A 22060-nucleotide genomic window follows, 5' to 3' on the forward strand; every position below is an offset into this window, starting at 1 on the left:
CTAGTACTGTGTCTCAGTGGCCAAGGTGGTAGGATCAGCAGCCCGCAGCCCCTCTCTACCACTAGACCCCCGAGTGACTATAGGAAGACCCTCCGCTTACTCACCCTCTCCCATCTCTCCCCAAGCGCTCATTGTTCACATACTTTCAGTTCTCCTTCAGGGTTGCCCTCTCCATCAGTCTTTACTTCTTCCTCCGTTTTCTGATCCTCGGAGTTCAGGTTTTGCATCTTTTTCCTTCTGACACATTTCAGGATGACGAGACAAAGAATGACGACAGCCAGAAAACCGCCAACCGAAGCACCGACCAGAACCGCGACCGTGGAGTCCCTTTCTGGAGGAACTAGAAGAACACAGAAGGGTAAGCAAATGGGTGAAGTAACGGCGTGCATGGGGAGGCATCAGATTATGTGGACCCCAATCAGCCAGAACAGTAAAAGTGAATGGCACACGGCGGCACCTGTCAGCGGGTATATTAGGCGCCATGATACCATTCAGACATTAGTCAGTTCTTGGAGGCAGGAAGAATGGAGAAGTGTGCGGATCTGAGCGACACTAGCAAGAGCCGGATTGTGATAAGCAGATGACTAGTCAGAGTGTCTTGTGTTCCTGCTACGTAGTGATCAGTACCTACTAAAAGTGTCCAAGGAAGGACAACTGCTCAATGGCAATAGGGTGATGGGTATCCAAGGCTCACTGCTGTAAATGGAGGGTGAAGGTCGCCCATCTGGTCCAATCCCACAGAAGAGACAAATTACTGCTAAAGTCCCATCTGGCAATGGTAGAACGGTATCAAATCACACAGGACATCACAGCTCGCTGTATATGGGGGGCCACAGAGCGGTCAGAGTGCCCATGTGATGCCTGTGCAGTGCCAAGGCATCTACAGTGGGTACCTGGGCATCAGAACCGGACCGTGGAACAATGGAAGAAGGCGGCCCGGTGGGATGGATCATGTCTTACATCGTGTAGACGGCCGCGTGCGTCACTTACCTGGGGAGATTTAAGGTCCGTGCCCTCGTGTCCTGTAGCTTGCACGAATATACTCAGTCCTGGTGGCTAAACTTGTAAAAAGTATATAAAGGCTTGGGATTCTTAGAATGTGACGCGCCTTCTCCATGTAGCCTGAAATGTCAGCAGTAAAACAGGAAATATCTCATATACGTCCGTGTTCCAAAACCTTTATATACCTTTTACCTGGGGAAGAGATGGCACCATGATGGGTAGAAGACAAGCTGGTGGGGGCAGTCTGATGGGCAAGGTTCTGCTTGGTCCTCAGAGGCTAGATAGGCATCTGGGATGATTTAGTGAATCCTGCATTGTGTACGGGGTTGGACCCGATGACCCCAGAGGACCCGATGACCCCGGAGGACCCGATGACCCCGGAGGCCCTGATGATCACAGGGGACCCTTCCAACTCTACCACTCTATGATTCTATGGTTACCCAGGTCCTGCATCATCTGGATGTGACACCCACCTAACATTGTACAGACAAGCCCCCCTTCATGGCAGTGCGCTTTGCAGGAACTAGTCTGATCCATAGAGTGTGCAGCGAGCAACTTCCAGGACCGGCTGCCAGACAGTACAGGACACATCGGAGGACTTGTGGAGTCCGGCCTCAATGGGGCAGAGCATGAGGGACCCACACAACATTAGTGTTAAGGCTGATCAGTATATATATATATTTATTTATGCTCAGAGACTAATTACCACCATCATGAAGCTCAGACCCTTTCATGCCGATGCCCATGTTATACCTTCTGTAAGGACTTCTAAGCGGATTTTCCCGGTGCCCTTGTGACGGTCTGGAGGGTTCAGCACGTAACAGTGGTATTCGCCTTCATCTTGCAGCTGCACATCATGGATGGTCACCGCCAAATCATTTTTAATAGGGTTTCCTGTAAATTCGACGCGGTTCTGAAAACGCTCAAGACGTTGGTTGATGATCTTCTTATCATACTGGATAAACTGCAGGTTCAGAAACAATCAGACTGTAAGTTCCAGAACCAACGGAGTATCAGAGGACACAAATGTTACACACTAGCGGAGTATCAGAGGTCAGAGGTCACAAATGTTACACACTAGCGGAGTATCAGAGGTCAGAGGTCACAAATGTTACAAACTGGCGGAATATCAGAGGACACAAATGTTACAAACTGGCGGAATATCAGAGGTCAGAGGTCACAAATGTTACACACTAGCGGAGTATCAGAGGTGAGAGGTCACAAATGTTACACACTGGCGGAGTATCAGAGATCAGAGGTCACAAATGTTACAAACTGGCGGAATATCAGAGGTCAGAGGTCACAAATGTTACACACTAGCGGAGTATCAGAGGTCACAAATGTTACAAACTGGCGGAGTATCAGAGGTCAGAGGTCACAAATGTTACACACTAGCGGAGTATCAGAGATCAGAGGTCACAAATGTTACAAACTGGCGGAATATCAGAGGTCAGAGGTCACAAATGTTACACACTAGCGGAGTATCAGAGGTCACAAATGTTACATACTAGCGGAGTATCAGAGGTCAGAGGTCACAAATGTTACACACTAGCGGAGTATCAGAGGTCAGAGGTCACAAATGTTACAAACTGGCGGAATATCAGAGATCACAAATGTTACACACTGGCGGAGTATCAGAGGTCAGAGGTCACAAATGTTACACACTGGCGGAGTATCAGAGGTCACAAATGTTACACACTGGCGGAGTATCAGAGGTCAGAGGTCACAAATGTTACACACTGGCGGAGTATCAGAGGTCAGAGGTCACAAATGTTACACACTGGCGGAGTATCAGAGGTCAGAGGTCACAAATGTTACAAACTGGCAGAATATGACATATTTTTTATGTAGCTTGTTGAGCCAAAGCCAAAAGTGGAGGAAGGAGTCCATCAGGAGGAGTAGAAGCCCAGACGTGGCTACGCCAGAAGTCAACGTCCTTCCTGTATATTTTCTCCCTTTTGAATCCACTTCTGGTTTTGCCTCAGAAATGTACATAAAAACAGCAACATTTTCCAGGGAAGGACTGTGACCCCGGCCGTACAGGTAAGGGGGTCAGCGGAGTGTAATGCAGGCCGTACAGGTAAGGGGGTCAGTGGAGTGTAATGCAGGCCGTACAGGTAAGGGGGTCAGCGGAGTGTAATGCAGTCCGTACAGGTAAGGGGGTCAGCGGAGTGTAATCCAGGCCGTACAGGTAAGGGGGTCAGCGGAGTGTAATCCAGGCCGTACAGGTAAGGGGGTCAGTGGAGTGTAATCCAGGCCGTACAGGTAAGGGGGTCAGCGGAGTGTAATCCAGGCCGTACAGGTAAGGGGGTCAGCGGAGTGTAATGCAGTCCGTACAGGTAAGGGGGTCAGCGGAGTATAATGCAGTCCGTACAGGTAAGGGGGTCAGCGGAGTGTAATGCAGTCCGTACAGGTAAGGGGGTCAGCGGAGTGTAATGTAGTCTGTACAGGTAAGGGGGTCAGCGGAGTGTAATGCAGTCTGTACAGGTAAGGGGGTCAGTAGAGTGTAATGCAGTCCGTACAGGTAAGGGGGTCAGCGGAGTGTAATACAGTCTGTACAGGTAAGGGGGTCAGTAGAGTGTAATGCAGTCCGTACAGGTAAGGGGGTCAGTAGAGTGTAATGCAGTCCGTACAGGTAAGGGGGTCAGTAGAGTGTAATGCAGTCCGTACAGGTAAGGGGGTCAGCGGAGTGTAATGCAGTCCGTACAGGTAAGGGAGTCAGCGGAGTGTAATCCAGGCCATACAGGTAAGGGGGTCAGCGGAGTGTAATGTAGTCTGTACAGGTAAGGGGGTCAGTAGAGTGTAATGCAGTCTGTACAGGTAAGGGGGTCAGTAGAGTGTAATGCAGTCCGTACAGGTAAGGGGGTCAGCGGAGTGTAATGCAGTCTGTACAGGTAAGGGGGTCAGTGAAGTGTAATGCAGTCCGTACAGGTAAGGGGGTCAGCGGAGTGTAATGCAGTCTGTACAGGTAAGGGGGTCAGTGGAGTGTAATGCAGTCCGTACAGGTAAGGGAGTCAGCGGAGTGTAATCCAGGCCGTACAGGTAAGGGGGTCAGCGGAGTGTAATGTAGTCTGTACAGGTAAGGGGGTCAGCGGAGTGTAATGCAGTCTGTACAGGTAAGGGGGTCAGCAGAGTGTAATGCAGTCTGTACAGGTAAGGGGGTCAGTAGAGTGTAATGCAGTCTGTACAGGTAAGGGGGTCAGTAGAGTGTAATGCAGTCTGTACAGGTAAGCGGGTCAGCAGAGTGTAATGCAGTCTGTACAGGTAAGGGGGTCAGTAGAGTGTAATGCAGTCTGTACAGGTAAGGGGGTCAGTAGAGTGTAATGCAGTCTGTACAGGTAAGGGCGTCAGTAGAGTGTAATGCAGTCTGTACAGGTAAGGGGGTCAGTAGAGTGTAATGCAGTCCGTACAGGTAAGGGGGTCAGTGAAGTGTAATGCAGTCCGTACAGGTAAGGGGGTCAGCGGAGTGTAATGCAGTCTGTACAGGTAAGGGGGTCAGCGGAGTGTAATGCAGTCTGTACAGGTAAGGGGGTCAGCGGAGTGTAATGCAGTCTGTACAGGTAAGGGGGTCAGCGGAGTGTAATGCAGTCTGTACAGGTAAGGGGGTCAGCGGAGTGTAATGCAGTCTGTACAGGTAAGGGGGTCAGGGGGTCAGTGGAGTGTAATGCAGTCCGTACAGGTAAGGGGGTCAGCGGAGTGTAATGCAGTCCGTACAGGTAAGGGGGTCAGCGGAGTGTAATGCAGTCCGTACAGGTAAGGGGGTCAGCGGAGTGTAATGCAGTCCGTACAGGTAAGGGGGTCAGTGGAGTGTAATGTAGTCCGTACAGGTAAGGGGGTCAGCGGAGTGTAATGCAGTCTGTACAGGTAAGGGGGTCAGTAGAGTGTAATGCAGTCCGTACAGGTAAGGGGGTCAGTGGAGTGTAATCCAGGCCGTACAGGTAAGCGGGTCAGTGGAGTGTAATGCAGTCCGTACAGGTAAGGGGGTCAGCGGAGTGTAATGCAGTCCGTACAGGTAAGGGGGTCAGCGGAGTGTAATGCAGTCTGTACAGGTAAGGGGGTCAGCGGAGTGTAATGCAGTCTGTACAGGTAAGGGGGTCAGCGGAGTGTAATCCAGGCCGTACAGGTAAGGGGGTCAGCGGAGTGTAATGCAGGCCGTACAGGTAAGGGGGTCAGTGGAGTGTAATGCAGGCCGTACAGGTAAGGGGGTCAGCGGAGTGTAATGCAGTCCGTACAGGTAAGGGGGTCAGCGGAGTGTAATCCAGGCCGTACAGGTAAGGGGGTCAGCGGAGTGTAATCCAGGCCGTACAGGTAAGGGGGTCAGTGGAGTGTAATCCAGGCCGTACAGGTAAGGGGGTCAGCGGAGTGTAATCCAGGCCGTACAGGTAAGGGGGTCAGCGGAGTGTAATGCAGTCCGTACAGGTAAGGGGGTCAGCGGAGTATAATGCAGTCCGTACAGGTAAGGGGGTCAGCGGAGTGTAATGCAGTCCGTACAGGTAAGGGGGTCAGCGGAGTGTAATGTAGTCTGTACAGGTAAGGGGGTCAGCGGAGTGTAATGCAGTCTGTACAGGTAAGGGGGTCAGTAGAGTGTAATGCAGTCCGTACAGGTAAGGGGGTCAGCGGAGTGTAATACAGTCTGTACAGGTAAGGGGGTCAGTAGAGTGTAATGCAGTCCGTACAGGTAAGGGGGTCAGTAGAGTGTAATGCAGTCCGTACAGGTAAGGGGGTCAGTAGAGTGTAATGCAGTCCGTACAGGTAAGGGGGTCAGCGGAGTGTAATGCAGTCCGTACAGGTAAGGGAGTCAGCGGAGTGTAATCCAGGCCATACAGGTAAGGGGGTCAGCGGAGTGTAATGTAGTCTGTACAGGTAAGGGGGTCAGTAGAGTGTAATGCAGTCTGTACAGGTAAGGGGGTCAGTAGAGTGTAATGCAGTCCGTACAGGTAAGGGGGTCAGCGGAGTGTAATGCAGTCTGTACAGGTAAGGGGGTCAGTGAAGTGTAATGCAGTCCGTACAGGTAAGGGGGTCAGCGGAGTGTAATGCAGTCTGTACAGGTAAGGGGGTCAGTGGAGTGTAATGCAGTCCGTACAGGTAAGGGAGTCAGCGGAGTGTAATCCAGGCCGTACAGGTAAGGGGGTCAGCGGAGTGTAATGTAGTCTGTACAGGTAAGGGGGTCAGCGGAGTGTAATGCAGTCTGTACAGGTAAGGGGGTCAGCAGAGTGTAATGCAGTCTGTACAGGTAAGGGGGTCAGTAGAGTGTAATGCAGTCTGTACAGGTAAGGGGGTCAGTAGAGTGTAATGCAGTCTGTACAGGTAAGCGGGTCAGCAGAGTGTAATGCAGTCTGTACAGGTAAGGGGGTCAGTAGAGTGTAATGCAGTCTGTACAGGTAAGGGGGTCAGTAGAGTGTAATGCAGTCTGTACAGGTAAGGGCGTCAGTAGAGTGTAATGCAGTCTGTACAGGTAAGGGGGTCAGTAGAGTGTAATGCAGTCCGTACAGGTAAGGGGGTCAGTGAAGTGTAATGCAGTCCGTACAGGTAAGGGGGTCAGCGGAGTGTAATGCAGTCTGTACAGGTAAGGGGGTCAGCGGAGTGTAATGCAGTCTGTACAGGTAAGGGGGTCAGCGGAGTGTAATGCAGTCTGTACAGGTAAGGGGGTCAGCGGAGTGTAATGCAGTCTGTACAGGTAAGGGGGTCAGCGGAGTGTAATGCAGTCTGTACAGGTAAGGGGGTCAGGGGGTCAGTGGAGTGTAATGCAGTCCGTACAGGTAAGGGGGTCAGCGGAGTGTAATGCAGTCCGTACAGGTAAGGGGGTCAGCGGAGTGTAATGCAGTCCGTACAGGTAAGGGGGTCAGCGGAGTGTAATGCAGTCCGTACAGGTAAGGGGGTCAGCGGAGTGTAATGCAGTCTGTACAGGTAAGGGGGTCAGTAGAGTGTAATGCAGTCTGTACAGGTAAGGGGGTCAGTGGAGTGTAATCCAGGCCGTACAGGTAAGCGGGTCAGTGGAGTGTAATGCAGTCCGTACAGGTAAGGGGGTCAGCGGAGTGTAATGCAGTCCGTACAGGTAAGGGGGTCAGCGGAGTGTAATGCAGTCTGTACAGGTAAGGGGGTCAGCGGAGTGTAATGCAGTCTGTACAGGTAAGGGGGTCAGCGGAGTGTAATGCAGTCTGTACAGGTAAGGGGGTCAGCGGAGTGTAATGCAGTCTGTACAGGTAAGGGGGTCAGGGGGTCAGTGGAGTGTAATGCAGTCTGTACAGGTAAGGGGGTCAGCGGAGTGTAATGCAGTCTGTACAGGTAAGGGGGTCAGCGGAGTTTAATGCAGTCTGTACAGGTAAGGGGGTCAGCGGAGTGTAATGCAGTCTGTACAGGTAAGGGGGTCAGTGGAGTGTAATCCTGGCCATACAGGTAAGGGGGTCAGCAAAATGTAATCCGGTCCCTACAGGTGAGGGGGTCAGCGGAAAGTAATCCAGTCCATACAGGAAAGGGGGTCAGCTGAGTGTAATCAGGGTCGTACAGTTAAGGGGGTCAGTGGAGTGTAATTCAGTCCATATAGGTAAGGGGGTCAGCCAAGCGTAATCCAGTCCATAAAGGTCAGTGGGTTGGCGAAGTGTAATCCAGGCCATACAGGTAACAGGGTCAGTGGAGTATAATCCGTTCCGTATGTGTAAGGGGGTCAGCAGAGTGTAATTAGGGCCATACAGGTAAGAGGGTCAGCCGAGTGTAATTAGGGCCATACAGTTAAGGGGATCAGTGGAGTGTAATCCAGTCCATACAGGTAAGGGGGTCAGCCGAGCGTAATCCAGGCCATACAGGTAAGAGGGTCAGCCGAGTGTAATTAGGGCCATACAGTTAAGGGGATCAGTGGAGTGTAATCCAGTCCATACAGGTAAGGGGGTTAGGTGAGTGTAATCCAGGCTGTACAGGTAAGGGGGTTAGGTGAGTGTAATCCAGGCTGTACAGGTAAGGGGTCGGTGGAGGGTAATGCAGTCTGTACAGGTAAGGAGGTCAGCGGGGTGTAATCCAGTCTGTGCAGGTAAGGGGGTCAGCACAGTGTAATCCAGTCCATATAGGGAAGCGGGTCAGCTGAGCATAATCTAGGCTGGACAGGAAAGAGGGTCAGCCGAGTGTAATCCAGTTTATATAGGTCAGGGGGTCAGCGGACTGTAATCCAGGCCGTACAGGTAAGTGGGTCAGTGGAGTGTAATCTGGTCTGTACACGTAAGGGGGTCAGCAGACTGTAATCCAGGCCACAGGTAAAAGGGTCAGCGGAGTATAATCCAGGCCGTACAGGTAAGGGGGGGCGGTGGAGTGTAATGCAGTCTTACAGCTAAGGGGGTCAGTCGAGTGTTATCTGGTCCGTACAGGTAAGGGGGTTGGTGGAGGTAATCCAGTCCGTACAGGTAAGGGGGTCGGTGGAGGTAATCCAGTCCGTACAGGTAAGGGGGTCGGTGGAGGTAATCCAGTCCGTACAGGTAAGGGGGTCAGCGGAGTGTAATGCAATCCGTACAGGTAAGGGGGTCGGTGGAGTGTAATGTGCCCAACTACTGGAATCGGAAGGCTGGGGGAGGTTAGATACATATAGTAACCTGATGCTCATCTCATGGATATCCATAGCAGGGGAAGCAGTAATACCCTCATCCTCCACAAGGCTCTGCACATCGGCGACCAACCCCTGGACACCAGGGCCAGAGACACGCACCAATAAATACCAGCGAGGGGAGAATAATCCACGGAATGGAAGCCAGCGAGGAACATCCGACACGAAGCCCACGGCTACCCAACAAATGGACGGATATGGGGGGGGGTCGGCCTCCGGGGCTAGTATACAGTGGAATGCCCTCATGGAATACCGCAGTCTGCCGTATACCTCCAGCCGACAGGGGAAGGATTACTATTCAAAAAACACCAACTTTCTGGGGCAGAAAACTCTTTTATGGTTTGCCCCACATTTCATGTATTTGGAGACACTTTAGGATGTAGTTTCATCAAAAGGGGCGTGGCCTAAATGGGAAATCGTGCGCCAAAACTTTTGGCGGGAACTAAGCCAGCTAGCAGGTTGTATAAAGTTAGACTTGTCCGTCTAAGGATGCGCCAGATTTATCATCCACGATGAGTGCGAGCCCGGAACATTCTACGACCTACACTGGATTAGTACATCTGCCCGCTGCGTGCCAGCGCGTCCCTGAGAGGGGGCACACGCATGATTGGGAAGCCAATGGTTTTCAGTGGTTTTATTCTCATTTGCGACGTTTTCACTTCTGCGATGTTGCGTGAAGAAATCGCAGCGTGTCCGTACATTTTGCGAAATCGGCCATTGTTTTCAGCAGCGCCAGCCCCATCGCGATCGCCTGTGCTGTAAAACTGCACATTTTGGGCTTCCACAGACGGACGTATGCGCAATTATTATCGCCGCAGCAGAGCATGAGCGCTCCGCCGGTGACACCCCTCCGCTACGGACTTCTATTCCAGCTTCCTGCGTAAGACGCGTAAAGATGGGCGGGTTCTATCTTTTGTCGCGCTCATGAGAACGAACCCACTAAAATAAATAGATTCGCTTTGTCACGTTTTGCGGGGGAGTTTCATATACGTTTAAGCCCTTTACCACAAATTAGCGCCATCTTTTGCAGCGCACTCATTGGCCGCACAGCGCGGTACCGCTACATGCGAGTCCAGTCCACGTGACTTTCGCCCTTCGCTGACCATGTAGTGGGGTCCCAACACTCTCGGCGCCTGACACCTGCGGAGGAGAGTGAGCCGCTGCACGCCGGGCCCATTAACCCCCTCACTGCCGAGCCCTTTGTTCTCGGGGAGACGGAGCGGTCTGGCAACGTTCACTCCTCATTTGAAGTTCGTGTTTGCTTGGCAGTGCCCAGCGTGCGCGAATGCGGAGGGGTAGCTGTTGGCTAAGTGTGCATTTGGCCGCAGCTGTGGAGGGCGCAGGGACCGGGAGCTGATGGTCTCCACCAACTAAGGCAGCGTCTACTTCACACAGCGCGCTCTATTCCTAACCCGACTATCTCCTGTCGTTTCCTGAAGTCTCCTATTCCTTTCCTTCACCTGCCTCCCTCGCTCTGCCACCCGCTGCGCCCGCGGTCTCACCCACACGCTCCGTATTCACGTGCCGCCCTTGTGTTACTGAGTAATCCCATCCATCCAGCTTTCTGCTGGCGGCTTCCCACCGCGTTCTTATTCCGCAGCCTCCCACGCCTCTTACGCTTTCTATGGCGCCGCGCCTTCTGCTCCTTTAGGGTTTTCTTTCCTTATCAGTTTTTCTTTCATTGTTAAAGGGACAGTCGTTCGATTTGGCATGGTAACCAGCGGGTCTGAAGACGAGCGCCGCCGCGCCGACAGGAAGCCCGACAGGTTAGCGTTTCTGTAGGAAATTGAAGCAGCCCTCAGATCGCTCGCATTGCAGACTTTTCACACGGGACGGAATGACACCGCAGGACGCAGCCAAATCCGCAGCTGCAGAACTCCACACCAAAGTCCGCAGGTCTAATCGCAACTCCATCAAAATGGGCCGGGAGCCGAAGAATTGTGGTGCGGAATTCACGGCGGCTCATGGCGCGTTGTGCGGACTATTCCATCCGGTGAGGAAGGTCCCTTAGACTACCAACGCACTCTACCTGCTCTCTGATTGGCCAGAGCTCTGCTCACGTGTTCCACTCAGTGTGCATTAGGTAGTCAGGAGACTGCAGCCGCCATCCTGGATCAGAGGACATAGAAGAGCGGGAAGTGCGCCCCTTCAGGCCAGAGACAGAACTGTGTCCCAAAACCACAGGAGTCACACTGTATGCTAATTAGATTCCAAGAGTCATTGGGGCGGGACAGCACAGAGTCATGGTCTGTAAGTCACACCCACATTTGCGTGTTATACTCCCCCCGCCATCAATGGCAGCTTCCATTGGAGCATCATAGTGAGATAAGGTCCCCCCGCTGCATCCGCTCGCTGCGCATGTCCGGTATGAAACGCTGGTCTTGTACCCCAGAGTCCCTCAATCACGTGGGTGCTGCGGGCCGCGGGCTGCACTTCTCTTACTCTAAGAGCTCCTAGTCTAGGAAGTCGATGGTTGCCACAGCTTTGGAGTAACTAGTTGGCCATACTATATGGACACTTATCCGCCAACAGCCATTCCTTCCCAGCCCCCATTCACATGCATGCTCAGCTCAGCCAAGTTGTCCAACATCAGGTTTCACTTGCTTACGAGGCTGTACCGGAAGGGCTTGTGGTGGCCACAGGAGAAAGCGGGAGGAGTAGGAGGAGGAGATGACTATGTAATTAGGCTCACTGCAGTCCTCCCCTCACTGGCTGGGCACTGCACTAGCGAAGGACCAGATGGCGATGCCCCACTCCCAACACTGGCAACGGGTAGACTGGCCAAACGGGCATAATGGGGTGAATGCTCCTCCTGGGGGAGGGGAGTATGCCCTATGGGAACAAAGGATCGGGCATGATTCAATTCAAAATGGCCGATCCTCCTTTTACCCAATGGCAGACGTGGGGAGAAGAGTCATCTCCAAACACAGGAGATGGTCAGCCAGCCCCACCAACAGCCTCGGGTTCGGTAGTCATCTATATGTAGGGTTACCTCTGGGGTCCCTTCACATGGCAGAGCTTTGTGGCAGATTTGACATGGACTCGGCAATGATTAGGTGCCAAATCCGCATCCTATGGAAATACCTGCCATGGTCTGTGGGGCGCGGATGTTTTCCCCACATGGATTTCAAATCCGTGCGGAAAAAAAGAAGTGAAATGTCGCTTATTGACACGGATTCCGCACCAGAAATGACCCTTTGAAAAGAGGCAGCATGACGGGTGCATCTAGAGGAATACAGCGCTGCGCACTTCTGTATCGCGCCACGAGCACGGAGACGCAGGAAGTCCTGCGAGCCGCTCTAAGAGGCCTCCTGGTTTTCACCCTTTAACCCCTCTTTTTCACTGTAGTAATTCCCCAGAAGTAGTCTCTATACGGCAGACCAAAAGGCAGTGGAGCGTAGAACCAATGGGACTGGCAAGAACACAGCAGAACAGGCTGCAGTCCGGGCCGGTGGTGCAATACAGCAATCAGGCAAGATGTAGTCAGGAAACAAGCCGAGCTCAGGACGGGCGGAGTATCAGAAAGCAGGGAATACCGGCAGGGGGTCAAACTGGGAAGCAGATCCTGGAGCACCTTCATTTGGGGCACTAAGAACATTTTGTACCCTCTGATGGGGAAAGTGCCTAAAATAACTGCTGGGAAGCATCTGGATAGGCTGGAGATGGCATAACTGGATGCCGGTGCTCGACCTTTAAGAGACGGGCCAAGCAGGCGTGCATCCTCTAGGACACAGTCCGCAGGATAGTGTGCATCTGCTGCACTGAAGACTCAGAGGGAGGTGGAGAAGGCTGCCAGTCGCTGCCAATGAGCATAACATCCGTGTACTGGGCATCTGCCAGTAGCGCCACGCCAAATGAAGGAGGCCATCACACAATACAGAGTGTGATGAAGAGGCAGCATGGCTGCATACATTTGTGAATATTAGGTGTCCACATTGTTAACTTGGTTTTAACCCATACGCTCTTTGAACTGGCCAAGAACTTGTATTGCAGGAAGGAACTCTAGGGGGCGCTATCATGCCTTGTAGAGGAGTGTTGGGTTTGACAGCTAAGCCTAGGATCTGTAAGCTTCAAGGAAAGGTCCACATCCTCCATCCCCCTATTACTGAGGGGCTACTGCACATATTCATGGTGTTGCCCCCTTATAACCTCTCTGCCCTCTCTATAACCCAGAGGGTTGCTTAGAGGGGTTTTCCCAGATGTATAATTTACATGCGATCCAGCTCCCCTGCCATAAAATAACCAATAGGTTTATAGTCCTCGCTCCCCCCGAGTCCGCACCGCCGCTGCTCAGGGTCTCCCCTCTGATGTCATGCTTACAGGTGCTGCAGCCAATGAGCTCACTGAACTCCGTCACTGGCTGCAGCACCGCTGACGTTCCATCAACCAGGCAGGACTGCAGCCTGTAAACATGACATCAGAGGGGAGACCCCGAGCGGCGGTGCGGACTCAGGGGGAGCGAGGAGTAGAAGCCCATTTATTATTATGGCAGAGAAGCTGGATTGTAAATCAAACATCTCAGAAAACCCCTTTAATAAACTAATGGGCAGTTCTGGAACTATAAAGCATGTGTGGGCAGCCGGCGCCGGCACGTCCGACCTCCCTCTTCCCAGCCTCAGGGACTTTAAGAACTTGTCGTAAGTTTTAGGTCTTCTGTATTTCTCTCCCCTCCTTTTATAACCATTTGCTTATCTTTGTCTTTTGCTCATCTTCTTGTAAGCACTACACCTTTTTTGCATTCAAGCTTAAAACCTTAATAAGCTTAGTCCTTACAGCTCTGAACCACAAGGCCTTTGCTAGTGTTAACCCTTTGACTGCTGAAGACCAGCGAGTCAGTGTATTAGGTCTTTTTATCAGAAGTGGTGGCAGAAAGTATCTGGGGGTGTACAGACTCTGTTGGGGGGCAATATATGCTTAGTTTTCAGTCTGAGTGAAGGTGAGCAAGCATAAGACTAAGTGAGGGAAATAGATGAACCCTTTGCAGTCACACCCAAATCATGTGCTCGGAAAATGCGTATGTGACACAGCCCATGCAAGATTGCAACTTTGTGTTTTGACTAATGCAGTATTATACAGTTTATCTAAAAGCATGATGTTAAAACTGTTAAAGAGCATAATAGCGCCCTGGGACCGTTTATGGGGGTATAAACCAATCAACAGGGTTCATTTTATATAGCAATAATTGGTTAGTGTAAAACTAGAAGGTCTTAAAGGGGTTGTCACAGACAGCAACGTACATTGTGCAGTGGCCACTGTTGGTACTACAGGCTGAGTCCCATTCGCTTCAGTAGGACAGCCTGCATTATCATCTGGGTCACTGTGCAAAGTCTGCTTCCTGCAACAAAACCCACTAGAAGTGGGACAAGTCATTGATACATCTATGGAAGTTTATTCCGCCAGTGCTGGCCATACACATCAGATATGTGTCTGCTGGCACTACCCATTTCACCCGACACCCTAAGCTGAGCACGCACATGTTTTGAATGTAGAGGAGAAAAACGTGATTGCCAGACTCCTCTTGTGCTGACTTATCTCCCCAAGAAGAAAATAATTGGACATATTGAAATCCAACAGCTCAATCCTTATCTCTCCCAACATCTGCCGTCAGGGGAGTCTGCAGACCCCCCATGTGCATCGTTGTCCAGACCCTCCAATATCAGCGGGTTCAGCTTACACTCATCTAACATTTATGGCCACCTCAAGGCTCCTTCTGTACTCCTCATTGTTTCAAGTGGAAAGTCCAGATGCAGCTCGGCAAGTAGTGGTGAACCCAGTGTTACCCCCGACCGTTAACACTCATTGAGTAACACCCTAATTAATGAACGTGACCCTATAACTAACAGGCAGGTGTGATAGATCCTTTGGGCTTGGCTCATAGCATCTCTAAGGACTGCTCTCTTACCTCTGCCCATTAGCCCCATTAGACGGCGGCACACTGCTGTCGGCAGCCCGGAAGCGGCAGCGGGATGGCTGATTCAGAGTATGCAGGTAACTACTAATAGTCCGCCATATCACACCGGGGTATAAACCGAGGCAAATTATGGGCACCAGGGGGTATTCTCATCTGGGCCACCTTGTTGCTGGCTGCTGCATCCTGGCAGTCAGGTGGCCCACTTGTACAGAAGGAGCCTAGCTCCGTTTCCACATCTCCCATGGAAGTCAATGGCTGTTACTTCTACAGCGCAGCCTGACAACTTATGGAAGCAGCAGAGCTCCCCGACTACTTGACCCCCGGTCACCTGGATGTGGCGGCACAGGGCGGGCAGCTCTCCTCTAGAGAGAGGTGCAGGTCCTAGAGGTGGAAGCCACATCTTGTGGATACACCATAAATGTCTGAGATACAAACGCTCCTTCAGGGCTTATTCAGACGGCGTAGTTCTTGCCTGTGTGCAGACGGCATGCAGACCAACTGCTGGCAGCAGGACGATTCAGACATGCATTTTTTTTACATGGACTGAAGGTGTTAAAATGACTTTGTCACCAACTTTTAGTCCTATGAGCTAAGCTTGTGGGCTGACAGTAGGGAATGTAAGTGTTATGCTTACCTCCCCCGCTGTGCCCCACTGAAAGCCGCTGCTGCAGTGCATTGAGCGGCGTGCTAAGTGGTCCGCCCGCACTCATTTAATAATGGGCAGACCCCTCAGCCTGCTGCTCAATGCAGGGAAGGTAAACATTTACATCCCCGGACTCAGCAGGTCCAACTATCAGCCCACAAGCTCAGCTCATAGGACTAAAAGAATCACAGCAGGTGATTGTTCTCCGATTTCCTAGAGGAAAAATTGGGCTCCTTTTAGTTGTTTTTTTTTTGCAAACAAGAAAAATGGGTGCAACATGGAAATGAAAAGAAAACAGACACAGGAAGCCTACAGGTGACACACAACACCTACAGGTGACACACGACGTCTACAGGTGACACACAACACCTACAGGTGACACACGACGTCTACAGGTGACACACAACACCTACAGGTGACACACGACGTCTACAGGTGACACACAACACCTACAGGTGACACACGACGTCTACAGGTGACACACAACACCTACAGGTGACACACAACACCTACAGGTGACACACGACGTCTACAGGTGACACACAACACCTACAGGTGACACACAACACCTACAGGTGACACACGACGTCTACAGGTGACACACAACACCTACAGGTGACACACGACGTCTACAGGTGACACACAACACCTACAGGTGACACACGACGTCTACAGGTGGCACACAACACCTACAGGTGACACACGACGTCTACAAGTGACACACAACACCTACAGGTGACACACGACGTCTACAGGTGACACACAACACCTACAGGTGACACACGACACCTACAGGTGACACACGACGTCTACAGGTGGCACACGACGCCTACAGGTGACATACGACGCCTACAGGTGACACACGACACCTACAGGTGACACACGACGCCTACAGTTGACACACGACGCCTACAGGTGACACACGACACCTACAAGTGACACACGACACCTACAGTTGACACACGATGCCTACAGGTGACACATGACACCTCAGATGAGACACGATGTGGCCAGTCACACACAACGCCTAAAGGTGACAGGACGCCTACAGTTGACACACGAGACCTATAGGTGACACATGGACAAACAAACAGATTACGATCAATCCCTCTTTTCCAGAACAAAATCACTCATTTGAATGTGGCCATAAGGGCCGTTTTCCACTTCTGATGGCATATCCTTAGGGTAAACCATCAATTGTAGATCGGCAAAGGTCTGTAACCTGTGATCCTCATGCACTGAGCTAATTCCTGCAGGAAGCAGACAGCTCCGTTCCACTGCAGTGGTCAGGCTTGGGATTACACGTAAAGTTCCCATTGAAGTGAGTGGGATCTTTGTGTGTAATACCAAAGCTGACCACTGCAGAGGAACGGAGCTGTCTGCTTCCTGCAGGAATCAGCTCAGTGCATGAGGATCACAGGTTCCGGACCCTTGCCGATCTACTATTGACGGTTTATTCTAAAGATACGCCATCAGTAGTTTATAAGTGGACAAACCCTCTTGCGGTGTAAATCTGCAGTAGCTTTGGACATAACAGCATTATAGAGTATCACTGATAAAATGGAGATTTATGACATAAGAAGAGTCGCTGACAGAAAGGAAACAAGTGAATCAGACACTACCCATGCAGCAGTGTGATGGTGCGCAGGCGTTCATGGTTGTATACCCAGTGATGGCATGCTGGAGGACAATGGATGCATTACACACAGATGGCCCAGCACATTCCCTGTGATCCACACCATCGCTCACCGTCTCTTCCGTACAGTTTTCACAGCCCCGATACGTCCAGTTCATGGAGAACTGTTTGGTGTCCATCTTGTAGCAGGAGTTGAAGTTGCAGGGCAGCCGGATATCGGAGCCGTTAAGGGCATAAACAACAGCGGGCACCGTAATCTCCATCCCGGATGCGCAAACTGAGCACATACAAGCATTAGTGGCATAAAGACAGAACGGGCACAACAGTCAGTGACAGATGGCTGCACTCCACCAAGTCCTGCGGAGGGCTGACACTTGTGGCGGTGGAGTTCTCCAGGCAAGGTCATCAGTAGCTGATTGGTAGGATCCATTGCTTTGAACCCTGACGATCAGTTGTCCGCCACTCTGCTCTTCCAGTATATACATAGCAGGAGGCAGATAGTTCTGTACATTGTGCAGCCGCCTGGGTTGGTATTGCAGAGGCTGTTTCCATTCACTTAAGTGGGAGTTGTGCCTGCAGTACCCACCCAGGCCACTGCAGAATGTATGTCGCTGTCTGCTTCCTGCTTTGGAGCCTGGAGAACAGCTGATCAGCAGAAGTCCAAAGCAGCAGACTCCCCCAGCTATTGATGATCTATCCTGATTATAAAGCTAGAGGGGAAGCTGTCCCCATCTGGGAGAGACACAGTGTTCTGTATCTGGGGACGGTATGATTCCTTTATTTTACTGATTTACAGTAGATGGCGCATACACAGCCCGCAGCGCAGGACGTCACCAGATGTTGGGATCTTCGTTTGGGTTGTAGACAAGATAAAGTCCCCTTATAACTCTAAATAAAGCTATTGCGCTTCTACTGATTCCCCCAAGCAAGGCTTTATCATCAGCTACAGAACGTCAACGTGGCAACTAAAGGGGCTTCCCAGATCCTCATCCATCCACAGGATAGGAAACAAGTGTCTGACGGCTGGGACCCCGACTCATCACGAGGATGGAGGTCCCATGTGCCCAGTTTGGAGTGACTGTTAAACCTGCGTACTGTTGCTCTATTCTAAGTCCATGGGAGATCAGGAGGACATGGGACCCCCATCCTTATAGATAGGTGGAGCTCCCAGCGGTCGGCCCCCCACAGATCAGACACTTGTCCCCTATCCCACAGGACAAGGCATGTAATGGCCACCTTTAAGCAATAAGTTACAATGTAGAGACAGATAGAAGGGATTTGCGGATTAACCCCGTGAATGTTCTGCATTCCTTTATTTTTACTGATCCTGAGTTACGGCTTTCTGCTGGGTGTGATATCGACATAACCGCCATCCTATAGTAATGCAGTGGGGCAGATGATGATCACTCTGCAGACTCCCGGGCTGTGGCCTCCTTCACACTGATGGCGGTTTTATTCTTCATTTACTTTCTTAATGCAAAATGAAAGAACTTTTTAAAAAGCTGTCATAAAACTTTCCTACCACTTTGCTGCTGTAGAGTCTGTGTAACTCCTTCACGTAGCTGACTGTCCGGCTGCTACTGACATGCAATGCATTCGGAAAGTCTTCACACCCTTTCACTTTCTTACATCTTATGTCGTGTTCCCATCATTCTGCATTCGGTACCCCAAAATGACAAAGTGACAACAAAACCGGAGAAATCTTTGTAAATTAAAAAAAAAAATTCTTGTTCTGCTGTGACATAAGTATTCACACCCTGTATTCAGTACATATTTGGAGCCCCTTTGGCAGCGATTCCAGCCTCAAGTGTTCTTGCAGATGATGCCACAAGATTTTCTGGGGGCCGTCTTTGGACAGCCACTGTCAGGTCTCTCCAAAGATGTCCCGTTGGGTCCCTCATGCTCTGTATCAGGTTGTCATTATCTCTGTACTCCATTCAGCTTTCCACCCACCCCGACCAGTCTCCCCCCCCCCCCCCCCCCCCCCACCAGCATAATGCGCCACCACCAGGCTTCACTGTAGGGATGGCATTGGGCAGGTGATAAGCAGCGCCTGGTTTCCACTCACCTTGACCAGCCTCCTCTCCCCCAGCATGATGCTGCCACCACCAGGCTTTACTGTAGGGATGGCATTGGGCAGGTGATGAGCAGCGCCTGGTTTCCACTCGCCCTGACCGGCCCCCTCTCCCCCACATGATGCTTCACCACCAGGCTTCACTGTAGGGATGGTATTGGGCAGGTGATGAGCGGCGCCTGGTTTCCATCTGCCCTGACCGGTCTCCCCTCCCCCAACATGATGCTGCCACCACCAGGCTTGACTGTAGGGATGGTATTAGGCAGGTGATGAGCGGCACCTGGTTTCCTTCGGACAGAACACTGAAAGGCCAAGAAGTTCCATCTTGGTGTCATCAGAGCAGAGAATCTTGTTTCTTGCAGTCTGAGGGTCCTTTAGGGACTTTTTGGTAACTCCAGGTGGCTTTCATGTGTCTTACTGAGGAGGCTTATTTCTGTCCCCTCCACCATAAAGCCCAGATGGGTGAAGGGTGCAGTGATGGTTGACCTTCTGGAAGTTTCTCTCATCTGCACACAGGATCTTTGGAGCTCAGCCAGAGTGACCGCTGGGTTCTTGGTCTCACTTACAAGACCCTTCTCCCCCTTAGTTTGGGGGTTGGCGGCTCTAGGAAGAGTCCTGGTTGTTCTTCCATGTAAGTATTATGGGGGCCACTGGGCTCTTGGTCACTTCTCTAACAAGACCCTTCTTTAAGTTTGGCAATCAGCGGCTCTAGGAAGATTCCTGGTTGCTCTTCCATGTAAGTATTATGGAGGTGCTTGGTTCTTGGCCTCCTCTCTTACAAGACCCTTCTCCCCTTAGTTTGGGGGTCGGCGGCTCTAGGAAGAGTCTTGGTTGTTCTTCCATGTAAGTATTATGGAGGCCGCTGGGCTCTTGGTCACCTCTTACAAGACCCTTCTCCTCCTTAGTTTGGGGGTTGGCAGCTCTAGGAAGAGTCCTGGATATTCTTCCATGTAAGTATTATGGGGGCCGCTGGGTTCTTGGTCTCCTCTCTTACTAGACCCTTCTCCCCTTCGTTTGGGGGTTGGCGGCTCTAGGAAGAGTCTTGGTTGTTCTTCCATGTAAGTATTATGGAGGCCGTTGGACTTTTAGTCTCCTCTCTTACTAGACCCTTCTCCCCTTCGTTTGGGGGTCGGCGGCTCTAGGAAGAGTCTTGGTTGTTCTTCCATGTAAGTATTATGGGGGCTGCTGGGTTCTTGGTCACCTCTCTTACAAGACCCTTCTCCCCTTAGTTTGAGGGTTGGCGGCTCTAGGAAGAGTCCTGGTTTTTCTCCCATGTAAGTATTATGGAGACTGCTGGGCTCTTGGGAACTTTCAGGGCAACAGAAACGTTTTTGCAGCTTCTCCAGATCTGAGCCTCCACATGATCCTGTCTCTGAGCTCTAGAGGCAGTTCTGTCCTCCTCATGGTTTGATTTTGGCTCTGATATGCTTTGTGAGCGGTGAGACCTTATATGGGGGAATGAATGTCTTTTATGTCCAATTAGCTGAATATACCCCAGGTGATTCCAATCAAAGTGTAGAAACATCTCAGAGATGATCAAGAGAGATGTGTGACTTCCAGCACTACAAGTGTCGTACACAAGGATGTGAATGCTTATGTCAATGCAAAATGGTAGTTTTTAATTTTTAAGAAACTTACAAAGATTTCTTCTGTTCTGTTGTAACTTTGTCATTATGGGGTACTGAGTACAGAATGATGAGGAACACAAGGACACAACATAACAACATGCAAAAAAGTGAGAGGGTGTGAGGACTTTCCAAATGCATTTTAGATTAGACTCACGCTGCTCCTAGCTGTGTCAGCTTTCTCTGCTCTCTCCTTCACCTTTCTTCTTGCTCTCAGTGTTAGAGATACTGGCAAAGAGGAGGAGGATGTTGTACACAACAGACCAAAGTATGTGGAAAGCAGGGAAAGCATCCAGTTTTTCATGGAGGGCAGATCACACACACTCTGTACTGTACTACAGTACATTGTAGTAAATTGTATGGCAATGAATGCAAGAAGTCTGATCGGTAAAGTGGGTGAGCTTGTAGCGAGAATGACTGATGAAAATTACGATACAGTAGGAATAACGGAAACATGGCTGGATGATAAGTGCAATTGGGTAGTAAATTTACAGGGTTACAATCACTTCAGAAGAAACCGTGGAAACCAGAAAGGGGGAGGGGTATGTCTGTACGTCAAATTGTACTTAATGCAGAAGATGAACACATAGAATCTCTGTGGGTAGAAATACAAGGAGAAAATAAATAAAATCCTGATAGGGGTTTTCTATAGACCACCAAATGCAACAGAAGGAACGGAAACCTTACTACTAAGGCAGATAGAAGAGGTGTCAAACCGCAACGAAGTAATTATCATGGGGGACTTTAATTATCCAGATATAACATGGGAGAACGAAACCTCCAAATCTCACAGGGGTGACAAGTTCTTGAGAGTAATTAAAGATAACTACCTGAACCAACTTGTGCAGGAACCAACGAGAGGGAGGGCCACTCTGGACCTGGTACTAACTAACAAACCGGAACGTATAATGGGGGTACAGGTTGAGGGGCACTTGGGGAACAGCGACCACAATATAATCAACTTCCAGCTGTCATTCAATAGGAAGCCTTATCAGGGAGCGACAAAGAAACTAAACTTTAGTAAAGCAAAATTTGATGAGCTCAGAACTACTATCGGTGACATTAATTGGGACAACATCCTCAAAAATATCAGTACAGAGGACAAATGGGAGGAGTTTAAAAGGATCCTAATCACTTCATGTGAGCAGTTCATTCCCTTTAAAAGTAAAAGAACTACAAGTAGAAGGAAACCAATATGGCTCGACAAGACGGTAAGGGGGGCAATAAACGAAAAAAAGAAAGCGTTCAAACTACTAAAACACGAAAAAACAAATTATGTAAGGAAAAGATAAAAACCGCCAGGGAGGAGGCAGAAAGACTGATCGCCAAAGGGAGCAAAAATAACCCGAAATTATTCTTTAATTATATAAACAGTAAAAGGATTTGCACTGAGAGCGCTGGCAATTTAACAAATAATGCAGGAAAAGTCATAGAAGACGATGGAGGGAAGGCAAATCTATTAATTTTTTTTTTTTTCTAGAGTACTCACAAATGAAATGTCACAGGAGATGCAGGGAATAAAACAAACTCCACACTAAATATTGCATGCCTAACACAGGAGGAAGTGCAGAGCCGGTTAAA

General features: G+C 50.5%; 1 protein-coding gene across 2 annotated transcripts in view; it reads right to left on the minus strand.

Moving 5' to 3' along the window:
* The window catches only part of LOC136631729 (sodium channel subunit beta-2-like), a 56355-nt gene that overhangs the window by 26829 nt on the left and 7466 nt on the right, over positions 1-22060 (minus strand). Inside the window, exons 2-4 of one of the 2 annotated variants that reach the window (XM_066606029.1) lie at positions 16894-17057; positions 1756-1966; positions 105-340 (exon numbers count right to left, since the gene is read on the minus strand). In XM_066606029.1, coding sequence (XP_066462126.1) covers positions 129-340; positions 1756-1966; positions 16894-17057 — 587 coding nt within the window. In that variant the 3' untranslated portion in view covers positions 105-128. The remainder of the gene's footprint in view (positions 1-104; positions 341-1755; positions 1967-16893; positions 17058-22060) is intronic. The other variant, XM_066606028.1, reaches the window with a different exon arrangement.

This window comes from Eleutherodactylus coqui, chromosome 6, assembly GCF_035609145.1.
Source record: "Eleutherodactylus coqui strain aEleCoq1 chromosome 6, aEleCoq1.hap1, whole genome shotgun sequence".
Classification (NCBI taxonomy): Eukaryota; Metazoa; Chordata; class Amphibia; order Anura; family Eleutherodactylidae; genus Eleutherodactylus; species Eleutherodactylus coqui.